This window comes from Diadema antillarum, unplaced genomic scaffold, assembly GCF_040938485.1.
Source record: "Diadema antillarum isolate AM-2024a unplaced genomic scaffold, OU_Dant_1.0 seq00001845_RagTag, whole genome shotgun sequence".
Classification (NCBI taxonomy): Eukaryota; Metazoa; Echinodermata; class Echinoidea; order Diadematoida; family Diadematidae; genus Diadema; species Diadema antillarum.
Window position 1 is genome coordinate 87827 of NW_027272517.1, and position 21515 is coordinate 109341.

The 21515-nt window shown below is 39.2% G+C and overlaps 1 protein-coding gene across 1 annotated transcript in view; it reads left to right on the forward strand.

The window, feature by feature from the left end:
* LOC139712708 (polyamine-transporting ATPase 13A3-like) overlaps positions 1–21515 on the forward strand; it is a 56705-nt gene that overhangs the window by 31757 nt on the left and 3433 nt on the right. The window contains exons 8-22 of the mRNA XM_071624511.1: positions 2039–2105; positions 2861–2992; positions 3595–3759; positions 7690–7800; positions 8422–8468; positions 9592–9780; positions 10269–10330; positions 10790–10934; positions 14710–14826; positions 15334–15487; positions 16125–16245; positions 17311–17435; positions 19089–19264; positions 19984–20094; positions 20898–21130. Of these exons, the coding sequence (XP_071480612.1) occupies positions 2039–2105; positions 2861–2992; positions 3595–3759; positions 7690–7800; positions 8422–8468; positions 9592–9780; positions 10269–10330; positions 10790–10934; positions 14710–14826; positions 15334–15487; positions 16125–16245; positions 17311–17435; positions 19089–19264; positions 19984–20094; positions 20898–21130 (1955 nt within the window). The remainder of the gene's footprint in view (positions 1–2038; positions 2106–2860; positions 2993–3594; positions 3760–7689; positions 7801–8421; positions 8469–9591; positions 9781–10268; positions 10331–10789; positions 10935–14709; positions 14827–15333; positions 15488–16124; positions 16246–17310; positions 17436–19088; positions 19265–19983; positions 20095–20897; positions 21131–21515) is intronic.

Below are 21515 nucleotides of genomic sequence, written 5' to 3' on the forward strand. Positions count from 1 at the left end.
TACAGTAATCACAAGATATTGTTTCTGCGAATTGTAGCAAGCATAAATGCGCTACCTCCCAAGCCCATCGAGACATTTTCGCATGTTGTTAAATTCGCGATCCAACTGTGATTCGTGAAATTTGCGATGATTAAACCCTCGCAAGCATAACAGCTTATTGACCGATTCGGGTTCGTTGAGGGCAGCAGACATTTCATGGCACTGGGCGCAGCCATAGTGGGTGTCTGAGCCGACCCCCCCTGCTCTCCCCCACCCCGGGCATCATGTTTATCACGCACTTGTAACAAAGGTTCGCGCACTAAGCAAGCATTCGCGCACTCAGTACGAGACGCCCATTGGCTAAAGCAGTTTTTCATTCTGCGCGCGTGCTAATGTAGGGAGAGGGGTGGGGAATGGGAAGGGGGGGGGTCGGCTAAGACACCCACTATGGCTGCGCCCATGCCAATAATACACATAGCGCGTCACAGAATCGGTCAATACAGTATCGGTGACACATGCAGTTTATTTGATTGCATCACAGTGCAACTGGCACTTGATTTATGCTGTAATGTGGATGCGTCTCAGTTGCGCATGTTGCCATGTCACACTGTTCAGAATTGTGTTGTGCCAGAGTAGGTTGTTACCGGTGATACCGAAATGATTTAAAACAAGATAAACTGAGTTTCAGTAGGTGAAAGGAATGAATCTAATCTGTGGCCTGTTAGGAGTATAATTTTGATAGTGTGAGTGCATGTTAACAATCATTTATCTGTATGTGGAGTTGTTTATTTGTTTAGACTCCATCAAAAGAGAGCATCTATCAAACCTCCCATTGTGTGAGTCCGCAGTGGGCAGCCTGCACAGTAAGTGTTGTGACCCCTCCACACAGAACCTCTTCTTCGACATCCATTTTGATGATGGTGACAAATTCTGTTTGTTTTCATTGTTTTGGTGATAGATCTGATTGCAATCAAACCTGCCCATAATGGCCACCTGTCAATAGTCTTCACTCTCCTTGTTTTTCTCTCAAGCTTCCGCCAGAGATGAATGTATCTGTGTTCATTGGTATTACAGATGCTGGAGGCACGATCTGAATTGAATGTGAAAGTTGTATTACTACTAGATATGTATATGGCAATTATTTATATACCAAGGTAATTTTCCACTGAGTCATTGGTTGTATGTCTGTAGTACATAGATACATTACCGTTTTTCATCAGTTTACATCATAGTCATTGAGGTTACATTCTCCTCTCTCCTACCTGGACCTTTCTCCCATTGCTGTTTTTGTCAGATCCCTGATATTATTTTTACCTCCGCCAAGGGGGGAGGTTATGTTTTCGTTACCGTTGGTTTGTTTGTTAGTTAGTTAGTTAGTTCGTTCGTTCGTTAGTTCGTTCGTTCGTTCGTTCGTTCGTTCGTTTGTTCGTTTGTCTGTGTGCAAAATAACTCAAAAAGTAGTGAACGGATTGTGATGAAACTTGCAGGATAGGTTGAGAATGATACAAGTAACAAACGATTCACTTTTGGTAGTGATCAGAGAATTTTGGGGGAATTTATGAAGGATTTTTGATATTTTGGCAGGTTGGGTCAATGAACTTGGGAGTTCAGGCTGCACGTATTTGAGGTTTGCATGTGCGCACTAAAGCGCATGCTCTAGTTTCTGCTAGGGCGAGGCGCGCTGTGCAGCTGAGAGTTTATGACGTAACAAAGGCTTCTATATTGGGAAATCAGGCGGCTTTCAGCACACAATGCAGTACGTATGGGTGGAAATCACTGATCTCAAACAAGATCAGTGCGGGTGGAAATGGGCTGCATGCTTGGCGGAGGTCTGCGCTCTCAGAGTGCTTTTCTAGTTTATCAATTTATTTGTTGCACAACACAAGAATATCTTTTCCCTTTCTACTTTCTCTTTCATTCTCCTTGTATGAAATACTTTCTGCTTTTCATTCTGTGGTATATTTAAGGCTTTGTGATTTACAAAATTATAGTATAGTTATTCACTGATATAAAACTACCTAATTTTTGAACATCTCTCATTCTCCTTGTATGTTTGCAGCAAGCAACCACCTTGCGAGCCATGGTCCGGTCTAACACCACCGTTCAAGTTCTTCGTCCAAATGGAGGTGACCTCATTTGTTGTTTTCCCCTTCGTCATTTCTGAATTAGAATGTCTGATTAGAGTTTATACCATAATTCTCCTCACAAACCTTTCCTACGACTTAACATTGCAGCATTTCTTTCTTAAATTTGTAGAATTGTAGCAATGATTTTACTCATATTGAGATTATACCTTTGGTGTGTGCATATGGCTTATGTGATAGGAATTACAGGTCATGACAGTCTAATCATTTAGTTTTGTTTTGGTGTGCTTTAACTTTTCTTTTTCCTTGGGAGATTTAAAAAATATATAGTATACATCCACATCCAGGCATCTGTGTGTGTTGTCAAACAAGGTTTACTATGTAATTATTGATTTAGTTTGAGAGGGAAATGAGAGTCTGGTACAGCCCATCTAAATTTGCAGAAGTCTCTTAATCAAAAAAGAGATGGATTTTTTTTTGGTCCTCTCTCCCTCTATCTTTCTATCAATCTTTGTCTATCATTTATCCGTTCATCTGTCTATCTATCTTTCTGTCTGTCTGTCTATCCCTCTATTTGTCTATTCATCTATCTATCTATCCATCTATATATCTGTCTATCTCCATTTGTATCTCCATCCATCTCTATCTCTATTTGTCTGTGTCCATCTATCTGTCTTTCTGTCTCTCCATCTATCTATCTATCTATCTATCAATCTATCTATCTATCTATCTATCTATCAATCTATCTATCTATCTATCTATCTATCTATCTGTCTATCTCTGTTTTTGGAGAGCAGAAGTGGAGACGGTGTGGGAGGACCAGCTGGTACCAGGAGATGTCCTCATTATTCCCTCCAGTGGCTGTACGATGACGTGTGATGCCGTCTTGGTGGCGGGGAACTGCATCGTCAATGAGAGCTCCCTCACAGGTAGGATTAGATCATGTGACTTGTGTCTGCCTTGTCACTGTCTTTTGACTACTGTAAATTTTAGCATTTCGGAAATTTCCGTGCATTTCATGGCACTTGACACGAGTGCGAAAATAACAAACATGCATTTTTTTTTTTTTTGGGGGGGGGGTGTTGTATATGATACTTCTTATTTTAGATTTTGATTGTGATGAAATGAAAACATAGAGAATTCATCTTAGCCAATCTTATCTTGAAGGCAATCATCACTGAAAAAATGCCTCACACAAAAATTTACACTCTTACAATATCACTCTCGTAGCACACTTCTTCTTAGTTGTTGCCTGATGAGAATTAGCCCTGAGCCTTTTTGATAGGCAATCAATAAATCATGATATGTGTTGGAGTATAAAGGTATTAAATGTGACTGTATCTGCAAACCATCAACAGCTAGTTGAAGGAAAGAAACAGGGTATGGAAGATGATTTTATAACATGTACATGATACTTACAGGTTCATACCCTTCATATGGAATGCTACATAACTTTGAATAAAAGTTGGTCCCGCAAAATAACTAAAGGGGCTAAGGATTTGACTCTTGTGACTTCATTAACCTCTGCCAGGGGAGAGCGTCCCCATCACGAAGACACCACTGCCCAACCCTGAGAGCGGAGAGCTGACGTACTCCATGGACGAACACAAGCGACACACTCTGTTTTGTGGCACTCACGTCATCCAGACCAGGTTCTACGCAGAAGAGAAGGTCAAGGCAGTGGTTGTTCTTACAGGTGAGATACCTGGGTAGTTGAATTTGTATTAATGGTATAGATCTGTAAAACGAGAAATGTTCGCGTGCATTTTAATTTCGCGAATTTTGCGAGCGCCAAGATTCGCGAAATTAAAATGCATGCGAAATTTCTTAGCTACACTATATGCATTGAACGCAAGAGGTAATTCACGAAAAAATTTTGCCACGAAAAAGGCCGTCGGCTCCAATTCGCGAAAATTTCGTGCCGCGAATATATCATGTTTTACAGTAGTCTGGGTGCCAAACAGCGTGTTTCTACAGAACCCCAAATTCCGGGTCTATCGGATTGTATCCGATAGAGGGGGCTGTAGAAACACACCAGTAACGGTTTCTTTCCGATGCAGATTCCGATACTGATTCCGCTTAACTTAACCGTCTAATGAGGTAGTTCTTTCCGGGGCAGTTTCCAGTGTCAGCGCTGTAGAAACACGCCAGGTTCAATAATCCGATACTGACCCGGAAGACAATCACCAGTTTGACATACACGTGTACGGTAATGTGGCCATGACTTTTATGTGCATGCATGTTGCAGCTATTTTATCTAACGTTGAATAGATCTCTAGTTGGGTGTCTCCAAAATGTCCGAGTATCAGGTTCTAACGTTACTAGTCACAATTTGCCTCAGATTTGACAAACTTGTAAAGAAAATACTCTGAATTTTAACATAAAGAAAAGACACACGAACAGGGGCAGGGGTGTTATTTTTACACAGTTGCGCTGTAATTTTAAAACCAAGGCAACTAACACTAGATCTAGTAACCGTTCTCATATAGTTAGGCCTAATACTTTTTAACGTTAGATTCGAGCTAGCGTTACTAGAACCTATAGATCTACGAGTACGACTAACTTGTTACATTTTAAGTGACAATACTATACTAACTAGCGCTAACAATACGTGTGAGATGCACATAGAATCTAGTAGGGGTCTATTAAAAATAGATATTCTCTAGGCCTAGCGTTAATACTTTTTAGTTCGGAAAAGACAAACTCCAAAGTCTAACGTTAGCATTAGCAAACTAAAAGGGTTTGTTTTACGAACTTTTTGTCGTTATTCTAAAGGTTCGTTACTAGGGTCTAGTTTGTTAATCCGACAAAGAATCAAATAGAAATATGGATCTTGGTAGGGCCTATAAAAATACGACGTTTCGTTAGTCCGAAAATGAAAGGAAATTCAAACATTCATTTACTGAGTATCAAAACATAATTGAAGCACATTTTGTCAATCCAAAAGTGGAAAAAGTGAGTCCACTTGGGGTGTAACGTTAGAATATGTCTAGACCTAGTTAACGTTAGATTTAGGTAGAGGCAAGGTGCCTAGAGGTTCTACCTAACAAACTTTACCGTACGTTAGAATCAACGCTATCTAACGTTAGCCGTTAACTGTTTTGTTAGGCATCCTAACAACAGCTACTTCTGTTCTAAAATCTAACGTTGACTTGGAATATAACTAACAGTTCTTTAATGTTCCATAAACCCGAGTTTCTACCCGAATTAAATCCTACCTGCCCGAAGAAAGAGGTCTAGCACAGTTAACACAAACAGTCAACGTTAGCCCTCACGTTTAATAGGCCTTTGTTCTAAATACTTATAAATCCAATGACACACAGTCGATCCTTTTAATTGTAACGTTAGGTCGTTTGTTTTTAAGACTCTAACAGTTAATAGACTATACTGAACGTTTTAACTTGTTAAGTTAGACTCAGTGGTTCTCTAGCACTAGGTCTAGGGCCTAATTTAAAGGGGCCCTGAAATTCAAATGCATGTTGATTTGTGTTGATTTAAAATACCCTCAAGTTCTCAATAGCACTTTTGTGGTGAAACGGATATCTATTCTAACGTTAGAAACATTCTATTTATTTTTAACGACTTTTTCTTTTTATTCTCCAGATTAACGTTAGACTCTACTTGGGAACGCCCACAAAAAAAAGAAGAAAACACCTTCCAAACTAACACGTTTAAGTTCTAACGTTAGATCTACTTTAAGACATTTCTAATCAATATTATTCCTCATCTGTCAGTCATTGGTAAAGACAGTATGTAATGCAGTAGTAAAGTACGTCTACTGAAATATTTAACAAAACTATAAAAAAAAACACCTTCCAAACTAGTTGTAGATTGACTTTAAGCCATTTCTAATCAATATAATAAAAATAGAGCCTATAATATGGAACGTTTTAGAACCACCCTTATATTCCCAAAAGTGATGTTTTCAAATAAAATTGGATTTCAGGGCCCCTTTAGAAACGTTAGTAAAAGTAACTGTTTAGGCCTAATGTTAGAATCTAACGTTAGGCCTAATGACAAGTAGAAATGTGGAAATCACTAACATGAATAGTCTAACATTAGAGCTAACTTGTAGTAGTAGTAAGATAGTATCCAGTCGCAGTAGGCCAAAACGTGTAACTGCTAGGCCCTAATCTAATCATTTTTTATCTTAACTTGTTAGCGTTAAATGTTAGACTAGAAATATGCCTAACGTTGGGCCTAGCCCAACAGTTGAGTAGGAGGTTCTACTTCTACTCTAGAAACTAGTTAGAATTGATGATAGAACTTACAGAACTCAGTCAGACGCGACAGAAGCTGTGTCTCTGTGAACTGCTGTTGTCTCGTCACATGTGATATAATCCAGTTATAAAAATCCAACCTTAAGATCCGTGAAAAATTGACGAACCAAAGAATTGGTAGAAAACAAAACTAGTTTCTAATCCATATAAACGTTGGAACGAACGTTAGAGTAGGAGCCCTAACGTTAAGTTAGATGAAAACAAATTCGTCCAGCAGCCGGTCGTGGTGAAACTTGTACCCACACTAGGCCGGGCCGGCCGCGCCGGCCCAGGGCTAGGCTAGCTAGGCAGGCCCTGTGCTCAGTTTCGTTCAATCGGTGATCGCATCCGCATCATCAGTAGATGCTTGACCTTGACCCAGGCCCACAATGCACCAGCCAACTTTCCAGACATCCGGTCACACCTGCATTCAGGTGGAGAATCGGATTCAATCCGATTATGCGCTTTCTGTAGAAACAACCCGGTTCCGCGTTAGTGCACTGTTTGATTACGCGCTTGCAAATGCTAGGTCTATCGGATTCTCTGTAGAAACACGCTGAAAGTCACATTTTGGGCCTAACCTTGTTTTACCGTCCTCACAATATTTTTTTTTTTTGATGGTTTTACCCTATTTCAAGGGTGTTGAATCCAAATCTGGATGATGCAGCTCTTCAAGATGATTTTTTTTTTATTACATGAATAAAGAATAGAAATAAAGATTAATGAAAAAAAAAACTCTTACACCCTTGAGTGTTTTGAGATATTCAAGATGGCTGCCAAAATGGCCACCACAATCTGAAGTTTCTGTATATTTCCTTGTAAATAGTGAAAAATGGACACAAAAATGAAGTTTGACTGTATTTTGAGGGTGCTGAATCTGAATCCGGATGATGCAACTTTTGCTTTCTTGAGGATTTTGAGATATTCAAGATGGCCACCAAAAATTTGAATTCCTGAATATTTCCATTTAGCTGGTGAAGAGTTAAAAAGATATGATGATTTTAATCAGTTTTGAGGGTGTTGAATCAGAATATGGATATGGCAACTCTTGAATCCCTGACGGTTTTGAGATATCCAAAATTAACATATTAAATGTATCTTTGAACATAATCAAAACAGCAATTGAAAATGAAAAATGAAGCTTGAATACTGTGTTAGCTGTCAAGCTAGAAATGTTTTATGTTGTATTCTGTATGTGATTAACAGTATAGTCCTAATGACTTTATAGATGTTATTGAGATAGAGGTCAGTCCCATCCGAAATTAAAGTCTGTGTAGACAAGATTTGAAAGTTGGAGATGACTGTGTGTACATTGTAACTCCACCGTGATGTATTTGCCTTTATTTCCCCCTTTTCTGTCATGCTAGGTTTCTCCACCGCCAAAGGAAACATGGTTCGCTCCATCCTGTACCCCATGCCCACTGAAATCAAGCTCTTCAGAGACTCGCTCCTCTTTGTCGCCATTTTGGCAGGCTTTGGTGAGTCTTCTTTCCCCCTTTGAGGGCATTTCCAGTCCAGAACTACTTTATCTTGATTGAAAAAAAAAAATTAAAATCTGGTGTTTCCTTTCAGCAGAGACACAAATTCACAAACTTTTGTGCTTTCCATAAGAATATTCTTGAATAAAATCTTATGCCAGCTTGTTGATGTGTGGCATTCCATTTCCACACAGGGTCACTGGAGTGATAACACACTAGACGAGGAGCTTATTAGTGAGTGGAATGCATTGGAATGCATTGTAAACCAGCCTGTCAGATTGATCTTGATAAATCACTGGTCTGATCGAGTTCATTGACCCTTATTCCGCTGGGCTTGTTTTGGTATGTTTGTCAAAAAGAGAAGGCTTGAATGACACTCCTAATAAGTCACTGGTCAAAAGAGGTCATTATTATTTCATCTGCACACAAGTGTTGATTAAGTCTAGGCTATTACATTTACATTTTCTCTCTGTTGTCAATAGGCATGGAAAGGTCAAGCAAGCACAAAGACCATTTCATGTCCAGTCCTTGCCTCGTTGTTTATTTATTTTTTCAAGCATTGACCACAGGTTCTTTACTGTGTGTAATCTGAATTTATCTTTTTTCCCCCCTTTCATCCAGCTTTTATTGGTTTCGCATACACTGTGGTGGTGCTAGCATTAGATGAGGTATGTACAGTATATATGAGTATTTTGGGTTTAATATGTAGAAAGACTTCAAACATCTGACTTATGTTAGGAGGTTAATTGCTTGCTGTAGACTAGGTTCGTTGGTGGCTTGAATGTTCTTTAGAATACCTGGTAGTGTCAGATACCTCGAGCAGTAAAGGGGTTCAATTATGAACTAAACCTGGTAGTTTGATCAGTGAATATTTGAGAAGGCCAGGGGAAAATACAGAACAATTTTACCTACAGCAATAAGTGCAGAATAGTAGGAAGTCTGCATGGTGGCTTGAAGTGTGAATTTAGTGTATCAGACACATGGAAATTTTATGACTGAAAACAATGGACTTGTTCTCAAATAAAGATATATACTTGTCATGACATGAAATTTCAAACAGGGCAAAGTCTTTTTCAGAGAGTCTGCTGTTCAAATCATGTGCCAACCTGAAGGAAATGAGGGGTCAAGTGAATTTAAATGTTGTATAGATCTGTTACGTATTATTCGTTATCAAAGAGTCAAGTTTTTGGTTATTGTTACCAACTGTTCTGTATAAAAACAGATACATGTAGCACATGTTATATAGTACAGATGTATAATGTGTAATAAAAACTATTGAAATTGTACAAAATAACCATACTGTGTGGTACCTTAATACATGTATATAATGTTTGGTGATATTGCTGAAAATTGATGGATTTGTAAAGCATTTCCGTACACAGAATCAAATCAAATCAAATCATGCCAAATCTGGAACTTTTGACACAGTGTTTATTGCATGGGGCCATATCACAGCAAATTGATATCATTGTTCTTCTATTGCTGCAATTTCATGTATGATGAAGGCGAGAGGCATTTCACTTTAATAGGACTTTTGATATGTACTACCTCTTCATGAAACTACCATGTTGTTAGATGATAATTGCCTTTCACTCATGCCAGCAAGTATGGGTCTGAAAAACAAAATAGTGAACCAGAAGGGCCATTTTGATAACATAAACTAAATTGGTGAATTACTCAACCACATATGACTATACCGGAGGATCACGCTATCACATAGGTGTCTATGGAATCATTTTTTTCTTGCCCCTATCGACTACCACCTTTACCTTCCCCCCATGAAATCCACAGACTGCCGTGAAGGAGATCGTTCTGAAATCTCTGGACATCATCACGATTGCCGTCCCCCCTGCCCTGCCCGCTGCCCTGACCATCGGCATGGTGTACGCCCAGCTCCGGCTCAAGAGGAGGGGCATTTTCTGCATCAGCCCCCAACGTATCAACCTGTGTGGAGCCTTGGACATACTCTGCTTTGACAAGGTCAGTTGCAAACTGGGCAAAGCAGAAAGGCTGTAATCACTTCATATTATTGATGTTGATATTAAAATTGGTATTGGTATTGGTATTGGTAGTAGTATTGATGTTGTTTTTTGTATTGATATTGGTATTGACGTTTATTTTGGTATTGGTACTTTAATATGTTGGTATTGGTATTTATGTTGATTTTGGTATTGGTATAAGTGTTGATGTTGATTTTGGTATTGGTATTGGTATTGATGTTGATTTTGATATTGGTATTTATGTTGATGTTGATTTTGGTATTGGTATTGGTGTTAGTGTTGATATTTGTATTGATGTCTATTGATGTCGAGGGTGCTGTGCAGACGAAGTGCCTAGGATTTTGATTTCCTTTTGATGTTCTAGATATTACTTTGATAGTTGGCACTAGTCCTAGGTTTATGTGTGTGTCTTCCTCATGAACCCAGACCTTAACTTGTCTCTTTGTATTCTCTTCACCCCTTTGGTAGACTGGGACCCTCACCGAGGATGGATTGGACCTGCTAGGGGTGCAGGAGACCTCAGAAGGAGGGTATGTCGAGTTTTGCCATGACTTTCCCCAGACTCACAATTTGTTAATCGATCATATTGTCCTTGGGATGACAAGACCTTTTTGTCTCTCAAAAAACTTCTCTCATTTTTGCAATATCTTCATAAAGATGATATCAAATATGATGTCAAATAATGTAGGAACATTGTTTTAGATAACATTGATAATGGTACTATTTTGAAACTCAAATCAGTATTTTTCATATTCAAATTAAGTAAGAATTTTATTTCTGCTCTGAGTGTTGAACTAAAAAAAAATGCCAAGAGGGATTATTGATAACATCAGATGACCTGTTTGAAATGTACATCTACATCACAAAGATAAGAAACTGTAACTCCTACATACACGCTTGAATAATGATATTATTTTGATTTCTTTTTCCAGCTGAACTTTGCAAGTAGGTATCAACGATTGCTTTTCTCTTGTTCTTTCTGTGGTCAGTTTTGGCCCCATGATAGCTGACCCCAAGTCGATCCCCATCGGTCCATTCGTGTCCACCATGGCCACCTGCCACTCGCTGACCTTCATCAACGGAGAGCTGGCCGGGGACCCTCTGGACATCAAGATGTTTGAAGCTACGGGATGGGTGAGTTATCCACCTCTTCTTCCTTTTCGAATTTGGCTGTTTTCTCCTCGTTTTCAGTAGGAAAGTTGGGATAATGGTACAGTGTGTTTAAGTCAAATTGACAGGAAGTTTGTCTATGTTTCAATAAGCCCAAAACTGTAAAAATGGGGGGGGGGGGGGGGGGGGGGGGTTCGCATAATTTTTCACGCTCGGTTGGGTGAGATGAATTTCATGGGCGTTTTTTTATGTCCACGGAATCAAGACATTTATGAGTGGAACATCGACGTGCAAAAATATGTACATGTTTTTATTTTCGCACTGGTTTCTGATTGTGCAAAATGTGTGAAAATTTCTACTTTTACAATTGGTATTCTAACAATAACCTAAAAAAAATCAAGAAATGTAAGACTCTTCATCCTACACATTGCTGTATAGAACATTTGGGTGTGTGTTGCAAAATTTGTGAAGTAACTGTCTCTGTAAAGAAGGTTATTGAAGAATGAAAAGGCTAAACCATATTGTAGGCAAACAAAGAATCATTCAATTGAGAATCTGGATATATTTCAGTCTGTCATCATACTTGTATATTATCTCTCTGTATGGTCTCGTCAATGTTGACTCAGTGAAGGGAAGACGTACAATGGTAGAACATGAGGAAGTGGAAAAAGATACAACTGTATCAAACTTGTTAATAGGAAGGAGATATTCAAAATGTGTTGCACAAGATAAGTAGGCTCTACGTGATTAATAGTTCCTTGACTCCTCAGTGCTTCCTCTTGGAGCAAGAAGAGGGCATTACTGTGACACCCAGTGCTGCTTGCAAATCTACAGTAAAAGTGGACATTTTTTGTGGTGTTGAAATTTTCGTGCAACCCGCGCAACCAGAATCTAGTGCAAAAACAAAAGCACACAAATATTTTTGCTTGCCATATGTTCCAGTAGTTGATGTCTTGATTCTGCGGAATGAAAGACAAGTGAAACTCTTACCTGACCGAGCGCAGAAAAAAAAATTAGTTGTGCAAAAATATCCACTTTTACAGTACACGTAACTCTCCCTGTTGAAGAAGGCAATTTATTTCTTGATAATTTGCATTAGTGTGAACAAATTTGGATTTTTTTTTTTGTTCATAGATGTGTGTCACCTACAAGCTCTATTTGTATTGATCCCAAAAATATGGTGGATAGTGATGCCAGCTACAGAACCATTTACAGACCTACATGTATCATGACCTTTGACCTTTCAAGTGGGAGAACAAGTAAAACAGAATGTATATTAGTTGCTACCGGCAGAAGAGCAGCTGGAGGAGGTTTAGATGCATTAAAGGTTATGCTACACTCTCTGCAAATTATTCAGGGGCACCATCCTAAAAAGCCCCTCTAGACACAAAGGTACATTGTAATTAGATTGTGTGGTTGAAGTCCTTTTCACATATGTATCAGCTCACATTCACAATTTGATGTTTGTTGGCATACACGATCTGTCATGCAGTTATGCAGACTAAAGCTTACATATTGAGCAATATGTAAGCTACCGTTGTAAATGCAAGCAAGAGAGTTGAGTCTCCTAAACCTGTTCCATGGAGTCATGTCAGTTTATATGACTATGCAAATCTATAGAATGTATATTTCTTCCTGGGCTATAGTAGTATTTAGGTAGTATTAAAAGAGGATATTTTTAGAGACACATGTTTGTGGGTTTTGCATTCTTTGTTCCAAAGACGATGCATGAACATGGTGATACCGAAGATGGTATGGTATGTAGAATCTGATTTCATACTCTACATTAATGTCACAGCAAGCTTCCATACATTCATGTATAAACACTCCACACAAATCACTGACTAGCCACATACCCTTGACAGATTACAAAAAGCATTGTCATAATTCATCAGTGATAAGCGTCATCACATCCATTGTCATTATCATTGACATGTGATTGCAACTTGAAGGGCAATCGTTTTGTTGTCATGATCACAGTATGCTTTGTCTTTGAAATATTACAATAAAACAATGTTCCTTTCAGACTGACTGTGCAGTGTATAATCCAACTCTGCTGATTCAATGCAATCTTTATCATCAAACATTTATGTGCATGAAAATTAATCATGGAAATTTCTTTTATCGTCAAATTCTAATCATATGTACACATATGGATTGAGGTTCATTCCTCCAGTGCTATTAACATTAATATCGTCAATTTCAGACTGTTTTGTCAAATTTCTCATACCAGACAGAAGTTCATGAAATTGTCATACTTACATGTATTTTTGTTCATATGATCACCAAAACTACCATTGATTGATTAGCCATGGTTCACAGCTGCTGTATAGAGAATTTCCAGTTGACCTAAACAAGGCATTTGTTGTCCAAAATTCTTCCTAAGACCTACAGTGTACTTTGTAATATTTATGCTATGGGGGACTCACACCTAACTTATTTAATCAATGTTCAGTGATTTTTTTTTTTTTTTTTTTTTTTTTTTTTTAGAGTAATTGCTGTCATTTTAGATGGATGTCTCAAGAATTATGCAAGTTCAGTCAAACGTGCATAGCAGATTGTATTGCAATACTGGTCACAAAAAGTGACTTGGAAGCAGCTTTTGTAAGGTATTGTTGTTCGTAGGTGGATTTTGATGTGTTATCCGTTTTAGCTGTAATGAAAATTTTCTGTTGGTCTACTTTTCACTCTACAGATGTATGTAATAAAAGTCAAATTGAGTCCGCGGTGAAGATCTATACAACGACATGATATCCTGTAACAAGTAACAGTTTTGGCCTCTTGTGTGATGATATCGTGCTCTTGCAATCATGACACTACTCAGCCACATTTGCTGGTCAGGTGACCACCCTGTCAATCACATGACAACATGATCTTATCACACATGACATCACATCCCTTTGCTCATATGCCACATAATCTTTTGCTGATTCAGTAATATATAATTTAATGAGAGTAATATTCAATGTTGTCACCCCTAGTGGTAAAGACATATATTATATCAAACCAAATGTCTTCTCAGTGTTTTGTACCACGATATGCTAGGAGGAGTTTATTGATTTTGTAACAAAACTGCCTCTTTGTTTGTTGGTATACTTGAATTTATTGCTATGACTGTATGCTTGAATGTAGCAGCTTGGCTAGACTGCTGCTGAGAGCATGCTGCGAGTGCAGTGTAGGTTCAGGGTTTCATTACAGTGAATGTGTAATGATATGATGTCGGACACTTTAAAAGCTGTGATGTGATTGATCAGGGATGTATATTAAAGAGGTGATTATTATTATTTGCATCGTCATTACTAATATTGATATTAAAGTATTATCAAAGTTATTTGTCATCAATTATTCAGTCATCCATGAAAGGAAAAGATAAATGTGCCAATGACACATGTGTGTGTGTGTGTGTGTGTGTGTACGTGCGTGCATATACAACATGTACATTGTGCTGTAAAACCAGAAACTTTTGTGAATTGGCGCTGACGGCCTTTTTCGTGACACAAAACTTATGTGATTGCTACTGGAATTCAATGCATTGAGTAGACAAAAAACTTTTGTGTGCATTTTACTTTTACCTGTCGAGGATGAGTCCCGAGTATACTCTGGCGATGGTCTATGGGAAATGCGTGTTGTAGCAAAATCAAACCGTCCTCAACGGGTTAAGTGAATCTTGAATCCTTATGAAATTCACGAAAGTTTCATGCACAAGAAAATTTGTGGTTGTGCAGTAGTTTGCTTCATGTAAAACACAGAGTAACATCCCATTGCCTGGTTCTACTGATTGTTGACTGACTCTCTGCAGATCCTAGAGGACTCCAACCCGGCAGAAACCAGTAACTATGACGCCATGGTTCCCACGGTGGTTCGCAGCCCAGGCAAGCATGCAGATCTCAAGGCTGAGGGTGACACAGGCGAAGAGGTACAGCAACTTTCATTTAATATCGGTATTCGCTTGTTACTGCTTAAAAAACAACAACAACATTTTTGTGCACTCGGCTGGATAAGAGAAATTTTGTGTGTATTTTAATTCCACGGAATTGAGATATAAAGTAGTATTCAATACAATGAGCAAGAAATTTGTTTGCTTTTGATTTGTGAATGAATTTCTTTTCAAAAGAAATGCATGAAAATTTCCTCTTCTACGGTATTATTTTGATATGAAATGATATGCATTATGTGCAAACATAACACCTTCAACTCCCCAATTTAGGCCAAATGGCTCACTGAAAATTCTTTTACTGCTCAGAATACAAATTTTGCACCAATATTTATGTTAAAGTTTTATATGATGTTACAATGTTAAGCACATCTCCCAAAAAGAGAGGAAAAAAATGAAAATCTAAATATACTGGTAGTTGATCATGAATTGAAGTGCACTAAAATTGCTAAGACGTGGTTTGATCTGTCTGTTTCCATGGCAACACAGGATGCGGGCGAAATTGGCATCATCAAGCAGTTCCCGTTCTCCTCCAGCCTCCAGCGCATGAGTGTGATAGCCAGGGCCATGAACGCCAAGCACATGACTGTCCACTGCAAAGGGGCACCGGAGAAGATCGCCTCACTCTGCCTACCAGACACAAGTATGAATGGGTGGGACTGAGACAAGCTTGTCCCCATTTTAAGGGAATATTCTGAGCTACAGATGCTGTTGATGCATGAATCATGCTATGTATTTCTTGCAGCCATTTTCACATAATGAGCTCTATTTCAGTGAGCTCTCCTTATTTATAATTTTGCACATACAAATATTTTGTACATACCTGGTTTCTTGTATGCCAAAGATATTGCACATTATCATTTTCTGTGCTATACGTACACTATGTAGTTCAGTGGAGAGCAGAATTTGAAAATGATTCCAAATTGTTTTCAATAGCCGTTCATTTTAACCATAATCACTTCAAAGGAACCTGGCGCATCCTGGCTTATGGACAGGCTATCAATATCAGTATTAGTAACTTTTAAAAACAAAAGAGGTATAATTTGGTATACATCTTTGGTAAGTTAAACATTTCTTGTGTTGGTTGTTTTTGCGCAGTATTCAGTTAATGCTAGATTGCACACAAAGGAATAGTTAACATAGTTACATTAAAAAAAAAAGATGAATGAGAAGTTGTGAAATAAACAGTCAAGATATCATGAAGAATTCCCAGCAGGCATTACCTGAATGTATGGGACATGAATTAATCATGGTGTGGTTAATAATCATTATGCCTGCAGTTCCAAACAACTTTGAAGACACCCTGAGATCCTACACTGCCGATGGCTTTAGGGTGCTGGCGTTGGCATGGAAACCCATGGACCCCAGTCTCCAGTGGCACAAGGCACAGAAAATACAAAGGTAGGAATGTGACTGGCCCATTGGCTGGCTGTACTCTTAACACTTTGAAGGCTAGTGCAGAGTATACTCAGCCAGATGTCCATAGGAAATGTATGTTCAAGCAAAATCATCTCATCTTCAATGGGTTAATGTGATGTCCTTTGAACTGGAGGTGATGTTTTATGTTCACTACAAAGATGACACGGTATAGTAGCTACCAGCCCATGCTTTCGCTTCACATAGCTATAATGCCTTAGTTCCACTGCTGCCGAGGGCAAGTTGAACTTGTTTGATGAGCAAAATGAATTGGTACGTTATAGGTTTTTCTGCTCACTGTGATAGAACAGAGAATCTGGAAGACTCAGGGGACAGAAGGAAGAATTAGCATACCAGTCATGGGTGTAAAGCTGAAGGGGTCAAAGAGAAGTAGAGTGTACTTGAAAAGTGGATATTTTCGCTCGAGGAATTTTTTGTGTTCGGTTGGGCAAGACAAATTTCACATGTTTTTAATTCTGCGAAATCAAGACATTCATTAGTGGAGCATGTGACGTGCAAAGATATTTGCATATTTTTATTTTCGCACTGGTCTTTGGTCGCATGAAATGGGCAGAAGGTTCCACACCGCAAAAATTTCCACTTTTACAGTGGCTTACATGGCAGCTGTGCCAGAGCATTGCAAGCTCAGCGAAAATGAGACTGAAATGTGCTGGTGACTGGCGTATTGGGTAAAGAGGTTGCAGAGAATTAGAATGAGGATAGCTGAGACATTCCCACTTTGCTTCAGTGGTCAAAGAGAAATGAGGATCTTTGTAGAGCATGTCAGGAATTCCTTAACTCCAAGTTCTGTCCATCGTGTTCACACATGAATATGCAGTTCCAGGAGCATTTTTTGTTTTGGAACATACTGTACACCTACTTGACCCCCATAGCACTCTGCAATATGTGACCACTCGCCGTTCTGACATAGCTTTTATGTATGGTCTGCTCTGGGGTGACAGCATGAAGTATCAAGCTTGTCATATTGAACATGTGACCTGAATGCCATGATTTGATTGGTCCATTTGGGTTCCTATACCATATTTTCAGGGACTCTGTGGAGAAGGACCTGCAGTTCCTAGGCCTCCTCATCCTCCAGAACAAACTCAAGCCGGAGACGATCCCTGCCATCAGGGAACTCCACGATGCTAACCTCAGAACTGTCATGATTACAGGTATTTAGAATGAGAAAATGTTTGTTGTTGTTTTTTCCTCATCTTTTTGTAACTGGCATCAATGAATCTTAGCTTGAAATACAATGTTTAAAGCAGGGCTTTAAACTAACCTTTTATGCCTCCGCCAACGATGTGGCCGGGGGCATTATGTTTTCGGGTCGTCCGTCCGTCCGTCCGTCTGTCCGTCCGTTCGTACGTCCGTCCCGTTTTGTTTTTGTCGATATCTCAAGAACCGCGTTGTGGTTTTACATCAAACTTGGTATGAGGGTATATCTTGGGGGGATGATACTTTATTTGGATTTTGGGATCACAGGGTCAAAGGTCAAAGGTCACAGGTTATTTTGTGAAAAAAAGGTTGAAAATTCATGTTTTTCTCCATATCTCGCAAATGGTTCACGGTATCTTCATGGAACTTAGTATATATGCTTGTTCCAATGGGCAGTGATTATCTAGGGAAGTTGGGGGTCATGGTTCAAAGGTCAGGGGGTCAAAGGTCAAGGTCAACTCCTCAAAATATCACTACTTTCCTTATATTTATGCAATGCCTGAAGGTTTGGTTTTTTTTTAACTTGATGTATGCATGTATTACCCAATATATATTCTGTGGGAAGTTTCTTGCCAAAAGGTCAAAGGTCAAAGGTCAAGTGTAAGTGCTAAATTGCACTTTTTCCTCCATATCTCGAAAGGAACTCAAGGTATCATCATAAAACTTACATATTTATACATGTTCAACCTAACAGTGATTCTCTTTGGAACTGTGAGATCAAAGGTCAAAGGCCAGGTTTAGATGATGCTATTTTACCATTTGATACTGAAATTATACTTTTTCTCAATACCTTGAAAATTACTCAATGCATAAACTTATAAAAGGGTCAAAAGTCAAGTAAAGATCGTCAGTTTCCCAAATACCTGCACTCTGACGTTTTAATCATTCATCCAATTGAACCTAGTTCTAGGAAAGTGAACATTCAGCTCATATGTGACAAACCTGTCATTTTAATATTTTGCCAGTTGTGTGAAACTGTCATCACACATTGTCAAGACATTGTACTATAGACCTATTGGGAGAACCATGCGTTATGGCGGAGGCATATCAGTCGCCGTAGCGATATTTCTAGTTTTCTTTGGTTGTTGACACCTGTTAGAGTAACTCTTCACGGAGTTGGTAAGGCAAGTGCTTGACTGTCCTATAATGTTGAACTACACTGTAGATTATTACTCTGTGTTGATAGATAACCCAGTACAAGTGATCACTTCCTTACTCTGTCCACAGGCACAAATATTACAGGGTTGATAAAATGAATAGAGCTTACTTCATCCCCCTTATCTATACTTTCTCGGTCTTTAGTTTTGGAACTCACAGTGTAGTAGAGTCAGGGGGGGGGGGAGGGGAGGGAGGGATTACTGAACACTTGAAAAAGCCTTGCATGTTTTGATGGAGTGCATTGGCATGTAAAGGCTTAGAAAAGATGTGACATTAAGTTGTATGTGGGTAATACATGTACTTCCACCATATTGACCAGTTACATTAACATTTGTGTATTTATTTCAAACTTTGAAAATAAAAGATAATCTACATGTATATATTTGCCAAAGAAAAGAATGTAGCTTTGATCACTCTCTTTTTCTCTCATTTCCTTTCGTGGAATGCAGGAGACAATATTTTGACAGCAGTCAATGTTGCCAGGAAGTGTGGCATAATCCGGCCAGGGGGGCGTGCCATGCTGGTGGAGGCCACCACGCCCCTCAACGGCGACAAGCTGGACGTCCAGTACAGTGTGATGGAATATCATGACACTAAGGAAGAGCTAAGCACAAAAGGAGACTTGGTGAGGAAGAAAGAAAAAAGACAAACATATCGTCGCTGGGGCGATAAGACCTCGTATCTACAAAATGTCCAATGTTCAGGAGAGCCAAAAAACATGGCGGCCAAAGCGCTGTGGCGAATGGGATAGCCTTTCCTTTGGCATGCCGTGGTGGCTTCATTTTTGGAGTAAGACATTTGGGATTTGGACAGGACATCACTTAACCCATTATTTGACCAATAATCCAAAAAAGTCATTTTCACCAAAATTGCAGATACAAGGTCTTATCACCCCAGCGACGATATATCCTTTTCTTTATGTATTCAAATATGTATGCCTTTAGCATATTACATAATCAAAGCTCAACCAAGTCTCACAAAGCAATCTTTTCTTTTTTACCTCAATCGCTTCTTTAATCTTCTCACGCACAGCAGCTTGCATTGACATACTAAGAAGCTGATAATTAGGTAATTTACAGAATGAGAATATATCTACATGATTACATACTGAACACACCATTTCATTGTCACACTATGTAAATGGGTAAAGAAACACTGGCTGTGTATTGGTCAAAGAGTACATTTTGTTTCAGTGTTTCTGCTGCATTTGGATGAACTTCACTTATTAAAACTTTATGAATCACCTAACTTCCTTTATTTGTTTGTAAAATCAATCGGAAAAAGAAAATGTGTGCTGATTGTTTGTCTCATCATGATGCGTCCCATCCTGTAAACATGTCACAGGGTGTTGGAGAGATCATAGTCGACATGGAAAACAGGAATGGGACAGCGTACGCCATGGATGGCAAGACGTTTGGCGTTATCAGAGAGTATGATCCAGAACTCATGAACAAGGTAGGCCGAATCTAAGACTTTCTGTCCACTTCACATTTATAAACAAGAGTTATACTGTATACGCCAAATATTTCGTGAGATATTTATTTTTGCAAATTTTGTGAGTCGGGTGCTGTTTGTGAATTTAAAAACAAATGAAAATATTAACTCTCATCCCGACATGAATGTGTCATTCATTCCTGTACTCCACAATCACGAATTTAAACACTTGCAAAATTGATGGGAAATCCTGACTTGCGAAAAATTAGACTTGCTAAATGTACGGCGTATACAGTACTGTAAAAGTGGATATTTTTGCGTGACTAATTTTTTGCGCCCGGCCGGGCAGGGAGAGTTTCGTGTTTTTAATTCTGCGGAATCAAGGCATCAGCTACTGGAACATACGGCAGGCAAAAATATTTGCATGCTTTTATTTCCACGCTAGTTTCTGGTTGCGCAAAATGCGTGAAAATTTCCACTTTTACCATAGTCTACTCAAATTTCAACAACCCCCACCCATCCCCCCCCCCCCCCCCCACACACACACAAAAAAAAAAAATGCATGAGTCTGTCAGAAGGCTAGACTGGCAGATCGTGAAATATATTCATGGCAGTTATAGGTCAACATGTTTCTTGTTACAGATTTATCCTGACAGTATACTATATATTCACCGCAGGATTACAACAATGTATGTTCAGTTATGGACTCGCAGTGAGCACTCATAGCAAGTTAATATCCACCTGAATCTCATATTCATGGCAAGTATATGTCATCAAAGGTCTTCTGATGTACACATATCCTCTTCTCTCCTCCCAACCACCAGTTGTCTGTCCATGCCAGCGTGTTTGCCCGCATGTCTCCCGACCAGAAGATGCAGCTGATCGAGATCTTCCAGAAGCTGGAATACCACGTTGGGATGTGCGGGGATGGAGCCAACGACTGCGGTGCTCTCAAGCTGGCCCACGCGGGCGTGGCCCTGTCGGAGGCGGAGGCATCGGTGGCGGCACCCTTCACGTCCAAGATCCACGACATCTCCTGCATACCGACTGTCATGAAGTGAGTTTACTGTAATACTGTCTGTCTGCTCAGTCAATTGGTCTATCTATACATCTTTCTGTTTTATATCTGTTTTTGCGTTTGTACATCACATCAATAAGTGCTTTATTTACTGACTTACTGCAAAATTGCTCTACTTGGAATGTAGGATAGCTTTGCTATACCTGTAGCAAGTTTGTATTGCAGGATGCATTCTTTGGCCCTGTGCCCAATCCTCAACTCTGAAGACCAGCGGGTCTGCTTTGTCTCACATCTGTGCTTTCACCCAATATATGGCTACCAGGAGATTAAACTTCTCCCATCTCATCCCCATGCATAAGCTCCCAAATCACAGCCATGTTGAAATCCATCAGGAAATAAATGAGTATATCTCAAATGATGTACC